The sequence below is a fragment of the Gracilinanus agilis genome, chromosome 1 (assembly GCF_016433145.1).
Source record: "Gracilinanus agilis isolate LMUSP501 chromosome 1, AgileGrace, whole genome shotgun sequence".
Lineage (NCBI taxonomy): Eukaryota > Metazoa > Chordata > Mammalia > Didelphimorphia > Didelphidae > Gracilinanus > Gracilinanus agilis.
The window spans coordinates 162,012,336-162,027,322 of NC_058130.1; the positions used below are offsets into that span (position 1 = coordinate 162,012,336).

Sequence of the window (14,987 nt, forward strand, 5' to 3'; positions counted from 1 at the left end):
ACAGAAGGTAAGGGTTTAAAAAATAATAACACGGGGGCAGCTGGGTAGCTCAGTGGATTGAGAGCCAGGCCTAGAGACAGGAGGTCCTAGGTTCAAATCCGGCCTCAGACACTTCCCAGCTGTGTGACCTTGGGCAAGTCACTTGACCCCCATTGCCTACCCTTACCAATCTTCCACCTATAAGTCAATACACAGAAGTTAAGGGTTTAAAATTAAAAAATAATAATAATAATAACACATGAGAGGACACAGAAATTTTATTATTTAGTTTTTCTAAGACAAAACTTCATTAAGGATCTTCATATGTGCCCAAATAATTATTTTTACTCTTCCCATTATAATTTTTGGGAGAAAGGAAGGGTAGGTAGTCCATATCTGTAACTACAAGTCTAGGGAACTCAAAAGTGGGGAAATCCCCTCTATTAATGCAGATTAGCAACTATTCTCAAACTTATAGAAAGTTGCCTGAGAAGCTAAAAAGTTAATTTGCCCAAGGTCACAAAGCCAGCATGCTCAAAGGCTGCAACTTGGGTTTTCCCAATTTAATATATGCTTGCCCATCTATATGGCAGTTATTATTCCATATTTTCCCAAGTGAAAAATCTACTTAAAAATGTTTATTATGCAATTAATGTTGGAAAAAGTTCTCCTTAATAAGGAAAATAAGTGGGTAGACAATGAATCTTCAGACAAATACAACCCCCCCTAAAACCCTTAAACCAATTAACTTTCATGCTACCTCATTTGCTTCACTCTGCTGTTGTTCCTTTTTTTTTCTTCTTTTTTCTTTCTTCTTTTCATTTGTGGTTGGTTTGCTCCCCAAAGTCTGAGACTTTCCAGGATTCCGACCTCTGCCTTTCCCAGGCTCAGAATCAGAACCACTGCCACTATCTACTTGCAAGAGGGCAAAACGAGATGCAGTAGTGGGAACAGAACTGATCACAGCTGATGCCATTGTAAAGATGTCTCTCTTAAGAAAAGTCTATCAGAGAATAATTCCTGAAAAATGCAAGATAAATAAAAGGAATCAATGTAATTTGCTCTCCAAGAAACCTGTTTTTTCTTACCATCAATTAGTTAACTCAGTTGTCAAGATATATACAAAAACATATTGTTAAATTATGCATTTTTAAGAAATAAGTGACTAAAAGGAGATAATGAAATAGCAACACAAAATGCACAAAAATCATAACATCTGCCATAATAATTAGATAGGAAGGGTTACTACCATCATAGTATGTAAGTAGGCATTTTATTTTTGGAGTTGTAGTGAACATATATATTATTAAACATATTCTCCCCAAATTCCTATAAAAGAAGTAGATCTCCTTTCTCCTATAAACAGTTATAGAACATATAAAAGTATCCACTTCTAGAAAAAGCTTTAACTTTTGAAACAATTTTATAGTCATTCATCTTTGTAATCCTGCAATCAGAAAGCTGGATGACAGAACTGCTCATCACTGGACAGACACAAACATATATTTACATATACATTTCTTTCTACATGTATACACACACATACCATTCTTGGGGATACATATTTGTGTAAGCACATATACTATACAATGTGTGGGGTGGGGAAAGAATTTGTTTTGGCCAAATGGATTACAGGAAGAGTATATCAGGTCTTAGGCTCTTCTAACTCCTCTACCCAATCTGCCTTTTTTTTAAAAAACTATTACCAATATTGTGTACTGGTTCCAAGGAAGAATAGCAGTAAGATCTAGGCAAGAAGGGTCAAGTGACTTGCCCAGGGATACACAGCTAAATGTCTGAGGCCAAATTTGAACTCAGGACTTCCCCTAAAATCTGTTTTGGCCATAATTGTTTTCAAGTATTTGAAGAATTGTCCTATGGAAGAGGAATTAAGATATTCTGCCTGGGTCAAAGGGACAGAACTGGGATTTTTGCTTGTTTCTGTGATGTATATAATTTTTGTTACTGACTTGCACAAAGGAATATATGGCATGGTTATCAAATCTGTAGATGACACAATCTTCTAGATTCCTAGGGTCTAGCCTTCTATGAATTTTACCACAGAGCTCCAAGTCACTATTTAAGGATATCAACATAACACATATGAAGCCTATATCATATTACCTATCTTCTTGGAGAGATGGAAGGAATGGAAGAAAAGGAAAGAACATAGATTGCAAAATGTCAGAAAACAATTATTAAAAATTGTAGCTAATTGCAATATGGAAAAAATAAAATTCAAGATTATTTTTTTAAAAAGATATCAACAGACATCCAGAAAAGAGTGATCAGGACAGTGTAGGGCTTCAAGTTCATGCCATATTAGAAGAGGATGAAGGAAATGAGAATGTTTTACCTTTAAGAGAAGATAGAAAGGACAAAGATAGCTATCCTCAAGTATTTGAAATACTCATAGAATCAATAATTTATTGTGTTTGTGTTAAATAATACCTGCCATTAATTAGTGTACATTCTTTGAAAGAAACATGTATACATCATATGTATAGAAATATACAAAATATATACAAAAGTCAATATAAACAAATTTGTTGAAGAGGCACTGGCAGTTGGGGGGACTCAAGGAAGATTCATCTAAGAAAGTGGTATTTGAGCTAAAGTTTGAAAGAAAAGGGGGATTCTAAGAGACATGAGAAAAGAGCTCACTCCATTCTGAAGATGGGACAAAGTAGAATGTCATATGTGAGGAATAGAAGAAAGCCAGTTCCTCTGGAATGGAGGTATGTGTGAAGGGGAATAATATATGATATGGCTGGAAAGGCAGGTTGAAGCCACTTTAAATGCCAAACAGAAGCTTGTATTTTATCCTAGAAGTAAGAGGAAGCCAATGAGGTTAACAAGCAGAGGAGTCACATAATCTTTTATTTTAGGATTATCATTTTGACAGCTATGTGGAGGATCAATTGGAGAGGGAAAGATTAGAAGCAGGAGAATAATTTTGAGGCTACTGTAATAGATAAAAAGTGATGAAGAACTGAACTAGAGTAGCAGCTTAGCTGAATGAAGAGAAAAGGATAGATGAGAAAGATGTTGTGAAAGTAAAATCAATATAAGATGTGGCACCTCATTAGTTATTTATAAGTAAAGGAGAATAAGCAGTTAAGGATGACTGAGGTTTAACATCTATGTGAATACGAGGATTGTGGTAATCTTATCAGAAATGAAGAAGTTTCAAAGAGGTAGAAGTGATTATGGGAGGTAGGAAGGGATACAGCAGGGAATGATAAGTTCTATAATGGAAATGTTGAGTTTGATATGGAAGTGAGAATAATTTATTCACCCTGTCCCTAGAGATATGAAGAACTAGAAAGGGCAGAAATTGCCATCAAGCAAATTTAGGCTAAAAATAAGAAAAATTTCTGAGAAAGGAAAACTATTCATAAATATGCAGGACCTGAATACAGATCTTTATAATTTCAAGGTCAAAACTCTTACCTCATATAACCATTATACAATGCTATATCTCTTAATTAGGCCATTTAAAATTCTTCTAAAGTTTTCTGTAGGGAGACACAAGTTTTTTAAGACATAAAAATTTTGTCCTAAATTACCTGCCTCTTAAATTAAATCTTTATAGATTTCTCAATTAATCTTGCTAAAATAAGATTGGTCAGAAATAACCATATGCCAAAATAAAAACATTTTAGCAAGAGAACTATCAAAGAAGAGATAGGACAATTAATGCCTTAGGTCAGATGTGTCCAGCCAATAGAAGGAAAATAACTTCTCTGGTTTGCTTCTTTTTTCTTTCTTTTACCATGGAGAAACCAAAGTGGTTAAGAGGGAATTGAAACCTAAGATAAGGAAATTAAATAGTACAGTTAGCTGCCCACAATGAATTCATTTTACTAGACCTAGGAAGCTACATTTGAATTGATAACATGGGACTGCTAAGAAGCTGATCTTTGAAAAGGTCTACTACAAGACTGGAGATAAACGCTGTCCCAATTTTCAAAAGGCAAAAACAGATGAATATTCAGATTACTGAACCAGTAAACTTGACTTCCATTCTTGACAAAACACTAGGGCATATTTAAAAGAGATTGTGAGCATTTTTAGAAGAGCTATCTGTGATTCTTAAGAGCCAAAACAGGTTCATTAAAAATAGGTCTTGCGCCAGACTAAATTTCATTTTTGACAGTATTACTAGATCAGTAGAACGTAACCAACTGAAGGCAAGAAATACTATCTGGATTTTAGTATAGCATTTGACAAAACTTTTCAATGAAATCACTGTTGACAAGACTGAAAAATCTGAGCTAGGTTGATAGTACAATAAAATGGCTTCAGAATTTTGAATAAATACAATCAAAGATAAATTAATGGGTTAATATAATAACCTAATGGGAAATCTCTAAAGAAAATCCTGAGGGATCTGTTCTTGGCTTTTTTAGTCCACATTTTTATTGGTGACATGTTTACCAAGGTAGCACTTAATATAAAATGACACAAAGTTTAGCTAGAAACAGAAACAAGTGAGAACACAAGACTGCATCAGCTATCCAGAATAATGGTCAAATCTAGAAAGCTGAAACTTTACAGAGTTAAATCTGCAAGTTAAGAAAGATAATGGATTCTTTGGGTGTAGTAAGTTATAGTATATAGAACAAGAAAGGTGTGATTACTTCTACCACAACAAGACTCTAGCATGATTAAACTAGATCTGACATATATTCAATTTAGTGGGCCATATCTTTTGGGAAAACCCCACAAATACATTGGAGTACATGGTAAAAGACTTAAAGATGATGCTTAATAAGGGTCAAGTGAAAAAATTAGGGATGTTTTCTTTGCAAGAGTAAAGATATAAGGGTATACTGCTTCCAGGGCAAGAAATCATTGTTGTGAAAGTGATCAGGTGTGGGGGCAGCTGGGTAGTTCAGTGGATTGAGAGCCAGGCCTAGAGATGGGAGGTCCTAGGTTCAAACCTGACCTCAGATACTCCCTAGCTGTGTGACCCTGGGCAAGTCACTTGATCCCCATTGCCTACCCTTACCATTCTTCTGCCTTGGAGCCAATACATAGTATTGACTCCAAGACCGAAGGTAAGGGTTTAAAAAAAAAAAAAAAAAAAAAGGGATAAGGTGTTCTGAGGGAAGAGACAAGAGGTGACTTGTGCCAGATAAGTCAAGCCACTTCTAACACTCAATCACAACTTCCCTGAGACACTGACAGAAATAGCCTAGGACTCTGAATACAAGTCTGGGGAAGAGTACTGTCTCTCAGATGAATTGTCTTGCTTCCAGCCCAATCCTTGGAACCATCATCCTGGGAAGTAGCTCCCATGGAGAAGTAGTCTGGCAACTGCTTTTGAAGGTTCTATAGATATAGCTACTAATGATTCCAAAAAGAAAATTCTTGCTACTGAAGTTCTTGGCACTGGCAAATGGTTTAGTCACAGAAAGTGATGTGATTTTTATCAGGGGAAATATTGAAATTGATATACCATCATCTGTTTTGTTACTATATCATAAAAACCATAAGTCCCTTTTCTCTAACATATTGGTGAAATCTTTATGTTATGCTGTCCCCATAAGAATGTGAGCTCCTTAAGAGCAGAGATTATTTTATATTTATATCCCCAGTGCTTAGCACAAATAAGTACTTTTTCTTTTATTCATTACAATGGCTGTTTTCAAGTATTTGGATAAGAGTCAGATTTGTTCTGCTTGGTCCTAAAGGGCAGAACAAGTCAGTCAATAAACATTTATTAAGCAACTACTATATGCCAGGTACTCTACTAAGCACGGGAACAAAGTGGGAAAGTTACCAAGAAACATATTTGGCCTCAATATAAAGGCAAAAATTTCTGATGATTACAACAATCTGTTTCAGGATGTATTGGTATCTTCACTGTTGTTGGTCTTCAAGCTGAAGTTAATGTAAATCATAATAAACAAGCAAATTTTTAGTAAAGCACACTTCAAGAAAGTGTTTGTCTGAACATGAGGTATATGATTAAAGGAAGGACAATGCATATGAGCAAGAAGTCCATATTGCCTAGATTACTGAGGCTACACAAATCAAGATAAAAAAGTATTTTGGTGATTTTAGGTTTCTTTGACAACATTCTACAACTGTGGTCCAGGGAAAAAAGGTAGAGGAGTAATTTCGGAAATGAAAGGCTTTTTTGAGGTAGAGGTGTCAGACCTCTATAAGACCGGTAGGTCAGATGCAGTCCATGATAACTTGGACCAAATAAAAATAAAACTGGCAAATATTTAACATTTAAAATATAACAAAATATGTAATTTTCTAAGTTAATAAGAAGCCCACAGGGATTTTTATACATGGGTTAGGTTTCTCCACTTGCTTTTGAGTTGACACCACTTTAAATTACCATTCTGTATCTATCTAATAAGGTAGTGGTAGTCCTGTCAAATGGAAGGATATGAGAAGAAGACAGATTACTACCTACAGAATTCCAAAAACAGTGATCAGGTTAATTTAGGTGATTTCTAATGTCCCTTCCAAGTTTATATTTACTCAGTATGGCTTTTGGATTAACTGAATATTTTCTGGCTATAGAAAGAAAAGACCTTCTTCTTTGGTAATAATATAGTATTAACAATTCCAGGAAGGCAATGAAGTATGTAAAGCAAAAAGGACAGGATTTGCAATTTTAAGGATTATATCCTGAGGACAAACATTGTCCCTGAAACTTACTGGTTTTTTGACCATGACAAGTCACAACTTCTGTGAACTTGTTTCCTAATCTGTAAAATGGTGCTAATATCTATAGTATCTAACTCAGAGATATTAAGTAGGTCAAATGAGATAAAGTATATAAAGAATCTGGCAAATTTTTATAACTTAAAATGCCAATTTTAATAAATAGGTTTATGTCAACTATTATTATTATTATTATTATTATTATTATTATTAGCTAAATCTGCCATCTGTCTCAAAAAAAAATCACTAACAATGATACATGTATAATCCAGTGGAACTGATTGTCAGTTCTGGGAGGGAGGAGTAGGAAAAATCATGAATCGTGTAACCATAGAAAAATATTCTAAATAAATAAGATACTAATCATCAAACAGAAAGAGGGATACACTAGATCTATAATTTCATTGGAATAGGAACTCCTGAGCGAACAAACTCCTTCATCAACGCACCCTCCTTTCTGTAACTCACAGTCACAGAGTTGCCTAGAGGACTGACACTTCAAGAGAACTTGCCCAGAGTCACAAAAAAAGTATCAGAGGCAGGTCTTGAAATTAGGTCTTCCTTGGCTTTAAGACTAGCTATCCATTATGCCGGTCTCTTTTTGTAACATACCAAAATTAATATGACTGCATTTGGTAAATATTTTCCAACTCTCATTTAATTCACCTACTTGGAGAGAGAGGCATGTTGTTAAATGATCTTGGCACATCCATCAAGATACAGAATTTTACTTGAAATCAGTAATAGAAAAATGACTTTTTTTCCTGTGGTTGAAGTAGTTGTCTGGTAAGTTCTGCCCATAAAATTGTTTGGGGGTAAAAATATCTCTTCCACAGACTGACTGCCTCAATTGAAAGCATGAGAAAATTCCAAGGTGCTGGCTGAGGAAATTATTGGCTTTATCTGCAAGGATTTTTGTAGCCAGCCTGAGCACATGTGGTCCTCTTTTATGTTATATACTCCATCACTGTATGTGAATAGAGAGACCTGCCAGCAGATTTAGCTTAGAATCCAATTCTTTTCCAGATAACAAATCCCTCTAGATGCTTGGATCTAAAGTCATATTTGTCAGTGTAAAGAAAAGTTAAGATCCTAAATTTTTAACAGAATGACCTAGATTTCCTCCTGCATATTAAAAGTATACTTCTTTTACTCTAATCAAGAGTTAAGAATATTGTCAATATAGTTACTCAGATAATTCAGCTCTGAATTGCTTTAAGTTTAGTAAGGTTCAGTTCATACATCTGGAGAAAATGAGAGATGAGAGAAGGGGATGTAGAGGTAGGGAACAATAAGAAAGAAGGACATGGAAGGAAAGAGAGTGGAGGAGAAAATGCCCTGATGAACATATTAAACTATCCATTTTTCCAGAGTTTCAAAGTTCTTTCCTTTTCCCTTTGTTATGCTAGATAATTAGAAAAACCACAGTTTACTTTAGGTCCTTGAAGAAATACTTTTGTCAAGGTTCTTTATTATGCTCCAGCTTTTTAAAAATAGTTATAAAAGTTGTTATAAGCATTGCTGATGTTTAAACAATGTTTGTGTCTTGTGCAAAATCAGTTGAAGATTTGTTACCGAGTATCCTTTATATATAAGAACCCACACAATAGATCTCTCTTAGGTCAATGCTAGGAAAAAATCCTTCCAGATGATTTGTATACTCTCTTTTAGCAGAAAATGAGAAAAAAATTGTATACATTATTTTCCATATTTCCCTTCTTTACCCAAACTGCCAAGAAATTACAAGCTAAATTATTGCTTAACTTCCTGTTAACACTCACTACAATATTAGTACTTATATAAAATAATTACTTATATATTCCTCTTTACTAGTTTTTGTTCTTTTAAAAATTGTTCTACTTATATGTTTAATTTTGTAAAGGATGCTATTTTTGAGGAGAAACAAAATATAAATTCTAAGTAGAGAGGAAATAAAATATTGAAATAGCTGCCCAACAGATATTAAACAAAAATTGTGTGTGCACATACATATTCTCTACTAAAGTTCTGATGACATGAAAATTGTTTCTCGAAAAGTCATACCACAGAATAAATGCTTTGCCAAATCCACCAACCTAGAAAGGTATTGGTATACTACATGCCTTTTGTCAAGGGACCAAATTAAGTTCATATAGATTTATTGTCAGAATGCTGGCTATCAGGTGACAAGTATTTTGGCTGCAGCAATTCACAAAAAGTCTATGAAAATATAGAATAGTTGCAATATGCATTAATGAAAAGAACACCAACACTAGTGAAATAATGAATCTTTTAATCATATAAATATCAATAATTTTAGTCCAAGAGGTGTTTGTTTCAGCAACACTCTTGAGTGAATCCTGAACCAGATTAAAAGAGGATTGGGGGAAGGGGACAGATAGGTGGCAACTCACTGGATAGAGAACCAAACTGGGAGATGGAAGGTGCTGGGTTCAAATTTGACCTCATGCTTCCTAGATGTTTGACTCTGGGCAAGTCACTTAACCCCAACTACCTCATCCTTCCAGCTCTTCTGCTTTAGAACCAATATTTAGTATGGATTCTAAGACAGAAGGTAAGGTTTAAAAAAAAAAAAAGGCAATTGGGAAATATTTCACAAAATAATTAAAAATATAATAGAACTTAGATAATATTCATATAAGTCAATTATGGCAAGAATCCTGACAGTTATACTTTAGTGAATTCAATTTCTATTTCAGTTTGACACCACTGTTCTAAAGTGAATATCACTTTGGATAATTATCATTTAATCCTATCACCTAAATATGAAATTCAAAGAATAGGTCATTTATAGTGGGTAGGGTATCACACTCAAGTATTTTATTTTCGAGTTTGAAGTTTTCCTAGAAGCATGTGTATTAAAGATTCTCTGGTTGATAATCTGATGAGGGAAAAAAATCTGCAATATCTTTTTTCCAAACTAAAACCTGCTTCATATATATTCATTCTACTTTAAGTTTGACAAGTTAGATGACTTGTTTAAATATCACTAAAATTTTTCAAATACTACAAGATATTGCAAGAAGTACAAACTGAAGACAATATTTTGATTGCTGATAACATGTTACTTCTTAAAATGTTAGAATTATTCATTATTTAAAACGAATGATGGAGAAGCTAGATGGATCATCAAATTGAGAGCCAGGCCAAGAAACAGGAGGTCCTGGGTTCAAATCTGGCCCCAGACACTTCCTAGCTAGTGTGACCCTGGGCAAGTTACTTAACCCTGATTGCCTAACCCTTACCACTCTATTGCCTTAGAACCAATACTGATTCTAAGACAGAAGAGTTAAGGGTTTTTTTTTTTTATTAAAAAATAAAATAAAATAAACTGAAAATTTCAAAACTCAATTTTAGAGTTTTTGGTCCAAAAGCATTTCCCCAGAGTCATTGCTGGAAATAATTTGTTACTATGGCTTAAGACTAAATGATTCCTCAAAGGCCTAGAAAAGAGAGAAAGTAAGGACATGAATGAAGGTGTTAGCAAATGAAGAATAAAATCATGGCAGAAGCCACTTATAAACAACTTTGTGTGTGTGTAGTAGGCATGCTTAACTCCGTAATTAAATGTTAAATGTAAAACTTTAACTATGGGCTATCTAGGCTTCTAAAGATGTCAGATTTCTGCAACAGCTCCAAAAATAGAAGTATCCCCAAAAATTATTTGACAGAAAAAGAAGTAGCCATTGAATAAAGAGCAACAACAAATTCTGCTGAGTAAAGCCGACATTACATCTATTACACTGTGAAAAATTCAGGGAATTTTGTGTAGAAGAGAAAGGTATGCTCTAATTAATTGGAAAGGTTTATAAAAAGCCAGGTATAAAAGTAACAGAATACCCAAGGGAAAAGAAAATGAAATTAAGGGAAAATGGCAGATGGCCTAAGTAGCCACTGGAAATTAGATCTATAAATGATGTGGCAACTATTGAACACTGACAACCAAGAAGATGAACACCAATTCAGACAGGAGAGAGAATATTTACACAGTTCAATAAGGTGAATAGCCATCTACTTTACATCTCTCTCTCTCTCTTTTTTTAATTTTATTTTTTAAAACCCTTAACTTCTGTGTATTAGCTCCTAGGTGGAAGAGTGGTAAGGGTGGGCAATGGGGATCAAGTGACTTGCCCAGGGTCACACAGCTGGGAAGTGTCTGAGGCCAAATTTGAATCTAGGACCTCCTGTCTCTAGGCCTGACTCTCAATCCACTGAGCTACCCAGCTGCCCCCTCTCTCTTTTTTTAAACTATGCATCTCTTAAAGGCAGAAGACCCCATTTTCAAGTGGGGAGTACTGGAGCAGATAAAGTGGATGAAATAGTATTTAGTTGACAACCTTATGAGAAAATGGACTTTGTTGGAAAATTCTAAAAGGGCAAGCACAAGAACACATATGTGGTTCAGTATAACACAAAAATAACAAATAGAAATATTGGGTATTCATTTCATACACTGAACTGTGATAGACACTAGGGATACAAAGACAAAAATAAAACAGTCCAGGTCTACAAGGGGCTTATTTTCTACTGGGGAGATCCAAGAACAAAAGAAAATTATACCCCAAATGCCCTTCTTTCTTCAAATTAACTACTGTGAGAGAATCAAGAAAGGTTTTATAGATAGCATTTGTGATTTATGTTGGAGAATTCTGAAAGGTGGAGGTGAAAAATGAGTGCATTCTAGGCATGGGGGCAGCTTGTTCAAATGCAGAGAAGTGAAGGGGGAAAATGCTAAATTCTGGGATTAGATAGTAGCACAGTTAGGTCAGAACACAGAGTACATTAAGGGGAGTAATGTGAGATAAGGCTGGTATAACAGATCAAGCAAGCAGATGGAAAGAACACAAAGAAAAAGATTTAAAAACTGACAACTATCAGAGAGCGATAAAATGTTTAAACAAACAACACACTAGTGATGAATATAAATAGCACAGAAATTTAAATACAGAGGTGAACTAGCACACATATAAGTAACAGTCCTGTGTTTCTGGTAGGCACACTATTGAATGTCACTTGATTATTCTATATTAAAGGAAGATGGTCAATGTCAAAATGGTAGGAAGTTCTTGCCCTTAGCAAATTTTAAGTGTCAGCAATTATTTTTTAACTAGCTACTGAGATAAGCAAGCCATAGAATTAGATTCTTTCTATATCTAACTTTTGAGATATTTTTATATATTTTATTAATAATTTATTTTCAAGATTACTGTGACAATGAGGCTTTGTAAATTTTGAAGTCCTAAAAAAATGAGTTATTATTGAAAGTTTGAAAGATCTAATTGTGGCTCTATGTTGGAGAAAAATCTAAAAGGGTGCAATGTTGCAAAAGAAAGCAAGAAATTTACTCTAGCTGACTTGCAAATAATGAAATTTATATTTCCATCTTATATTTTTATGGCCAAGTTCTTTTCTCCTGAAGTTCTACCTTGATGCCTTAACATAATGCGAAAGTTACATTAGCTTTTCAAAGTTGAAGCATCAAATTAAGCATATTGGAAAGACCTGGAAAAGGCTTGCTATAGAAAACCACCAAGTAATGAATACTTTTTTTACACCGTTGTGGAAGGCACTAATTATTAGTTTGCTGTGGTTTTTTTTCTAATCCATTTCTAAAAGAAATAAATCCAAAGCAAAGAGCATTGAACAAAGATTGGCCTTAAAGAAGAATTGAGAAAATGTACTTCTCTCTGTGCAGAGAGAAAGGAGGCTACAGGTATGGAATATTATTCATACTTCATACAATAAGAAACAATATATTGGTTAGTTTTAATGAACTGTCTTTTTTGTTCTTTGTTACAAGAGATGGTTCACTGGGGAAAGGAGAAAATAAGGTATTTTCACAAATAAAGATGATATAAAAATGTTATATGTCAAAAGAAAAAAATGTGGTTAAGACCCCAAGAAAAATGAATTTAAAAAATTACAACAATTAGTATGAAAGATCAGAAGGTACTTTTAGATCTTTAAATCCATCTTCTGCTAACCCTTGTCCTGCCTTATTTAATCTTCCCAGCCATAAACACGATAGGAGCTGTTTCCCAAATTCAACATTCTCCTGCCCTAGTGCATTTGTTCAAACTGTTTCCCACACTTGGAATTCACTTCCTTCCTTATCATCTTTCAAAATCCCTGGTTTCCTTCAAGGCTATGCTCAGATATGACATCCTCTGAGTATTTCTTCATCCCCCACAATCTCCTTTATACCAAATTTGTATACATCTCCACCCTGCCCTACTCTCCAAAAGCAAGTTCTTTGAAAGCAGAAACTATTCCTTTTTTTGCCTTTGAATTGATGGGTTAAAAAAAAAAATAACTCTTACCTTAGAATAAATTGGTTCCAAGGCAGGAGAGTGGTAAGAGCTAAGCAACTAGGGTTAAGTGACTTAGCTAGAATCACAAAGCTAGGAATTGTTTGAGGTCAAATTTGAACCCAGGACTTCCTTTCTCTAGGCCTGACATTCTATCCACTGAGCCACTTAGCCTGCCACTGAATTCATTCTTAAGATTTAACACAATCCCCTGCAAACAGTAGGAGCTTAATAAAGTTTGGATTTTTTAATTACTATAGTTTAAGCAACTTCTTTTGGTTATGAAAAATGCCCAGGGACTGAATAGAAGAGGATGCATGGGAGAAAATGAATTTCCTATTAATTTAGGATTAAATGTTTTTACTGACCCAAATCCTATATATGTATGTGAATATGTAAATATATACGAGTAATTATTTTATATCTGACTCAGAATCTTGTCAAATAATTAAGACACTTTGAGGGACATTTTCTATTCAAAGAATGTAAAACCTTAAGGTGTATGGAAAGCTAAATGGTACTTTTTTTTTAAATCCAGTTTCTAAAGATGCCTAAAATTTCAGCAAAAAATTTCCAGAGCTTGCTTCTTCCAGGAAAAGAAAGAGTCTTTACCCAAGTCACAATTCAATCAACTGTGGGAGGCAAAACAACACATCATAAAAAAAAAAAAAAAAAAAAAAAAAAAAAGTAACTGTACCTCATTCGTGAACAAAAGCCAACTTTTCCACTCCTACAGTGTTAACAGGTGCCCCAAATGTTATTAGCAGGAGGCAAAGCAAGGAAAAACTCTGGCTGGGCTAGACTTAAGTCCGGCATGAAGGAGAATTCAATACCTGAGGAAAAAGAAATGAGTTAAAAAAAAAAACAAAAACAAAAAACCAAGGTGGGTGAGGGTCTCTGCTGGAGATTCCCTTCTGGTTAGCCTAGGGAGAGTTTCAAAGGATAGTTTGGTGGCTCTGGGGGCCGCCCGGAGAAAGCAGGCACGAAAGCGGAGAAGGCACCTGCAGGAAAGAGAGCGGAGCTTCCCAATCCTCCAAGCATCTTCAGGCCGGCGATGCCAGGGACAGGAACAGCCATAGGGCAACAACCCAAGGAAGGGGAACATATGGAACAAGCGAAGGAGGAAGGGGGGGGGGGCTCACAGGCAACAACCCAGAAAAAAGGGGCACATAGGACAAGGGGAGGAGGGACTCAAAGGGCGACAATCTGGAAAGGAGTGGGGTCACCAGGCAACAATCCGGGAACTGGTTGGGGGGCATTCAAAGGAAAACGACCCGGCCCTCCCCCCCGGGGGGCTTATTGGTTCACTAAGCAATAATTCAGGTAGGGGGCTAATAAGGCAACAACCCGGGGGAGGGCGCGACAATCTGACTCGTAGTAGGGGGTCTGGCGTTAGCGTTAGAGAATAGAGGTAAACCCCAAAAGAACATTCCCTTCCCTTCTCCTCCCCCCAGTGACCCCAGAAGAGGGGAGCCTTGACTGACCCCCTCTTCTCAGAGCCTCTAGTATGGGGATAGGAGGAGAATAAGGGTAAAAGAGGCCGGACATAGGCTGGGGATAGCCGCTCTCTCGCGGCCTGGGCCAACTGGACAGCCACCTCCACATCCCCTCGGGCGAGCTCGGGCCTCGCCCCCGCCCCCGAGTGCTGCCCCAGGCGCCCTTCACCCCAGGCCGAGAATAAGGCTGCGGGGCCTGAGAGGAGGCGGGTCTCTACCAGCTAGCCCAGACTCAGGCCGAATCGCTCCTCGTACTCACCACGTTCCCCTCCGCGGCTTTCCCCCCCGGTCCGTCCTTTTCCTCTTCCTGGGCTAGTTGGCCGCGGTGGCGGCTCTTCGGGGGCCGGCCGCGCTGGGCGTTGAGTCTCTGGCTTCTCGGTCAACTGGGAGGGGAAGGGGGCGGGGGCGCGGGGGAGATGGGAGAGCGCGCGGAGCCCGGCGGCGGCGGCGGCGGCGACGGCGGTGGCGGCGCCGCGAGACGGTCCGAAGTCGGGAGGAAGGGGGGAGGGGAGCG

At 36.5% G+C, this 14,987-nt stretch overlaps 1 protein-coding gene across 4 annotated transcripts in view; it reads right to left on the minus strand.

Moving 5' to 3' along the window:
• The window catches only part of GKAP1 (G kinase anchoring protein 1), a 67,786-nt gene extending 52,831 nt beyond the window's left edge, over window positions 1-14,955 (minus strand). For 2 of the 4 annotated variants that reach the window (XM_044658480.1, XM_044658464.1), the window contains exons 1-3: window positions 14,733-14,955; window positions 13,675-13,810; window positions 740-999 (exon numbers count right to left, since the gene is read on the minus strand). In XM_044658480.1, the coding sequence (XP_044514415.1) occupies window positions 740-955 (216 nt within the window). In that variant the 5' untranslated portion in view covers window positions 956-999; window positions 13,675-13,810; window positions 14,733-14,955. The remainder of the gene's footprint in view (window positions 1-739; window positions 1,000-13,674; window positions 13,811-14,732) is intronic. The other 2 variants (XM_044658487.1, XM_044658472.1) reach the window with 1 other exon arrangement.
• Between the last annotated feature and the right edge of the window lie 32 nt (window positions 14,956-14,987).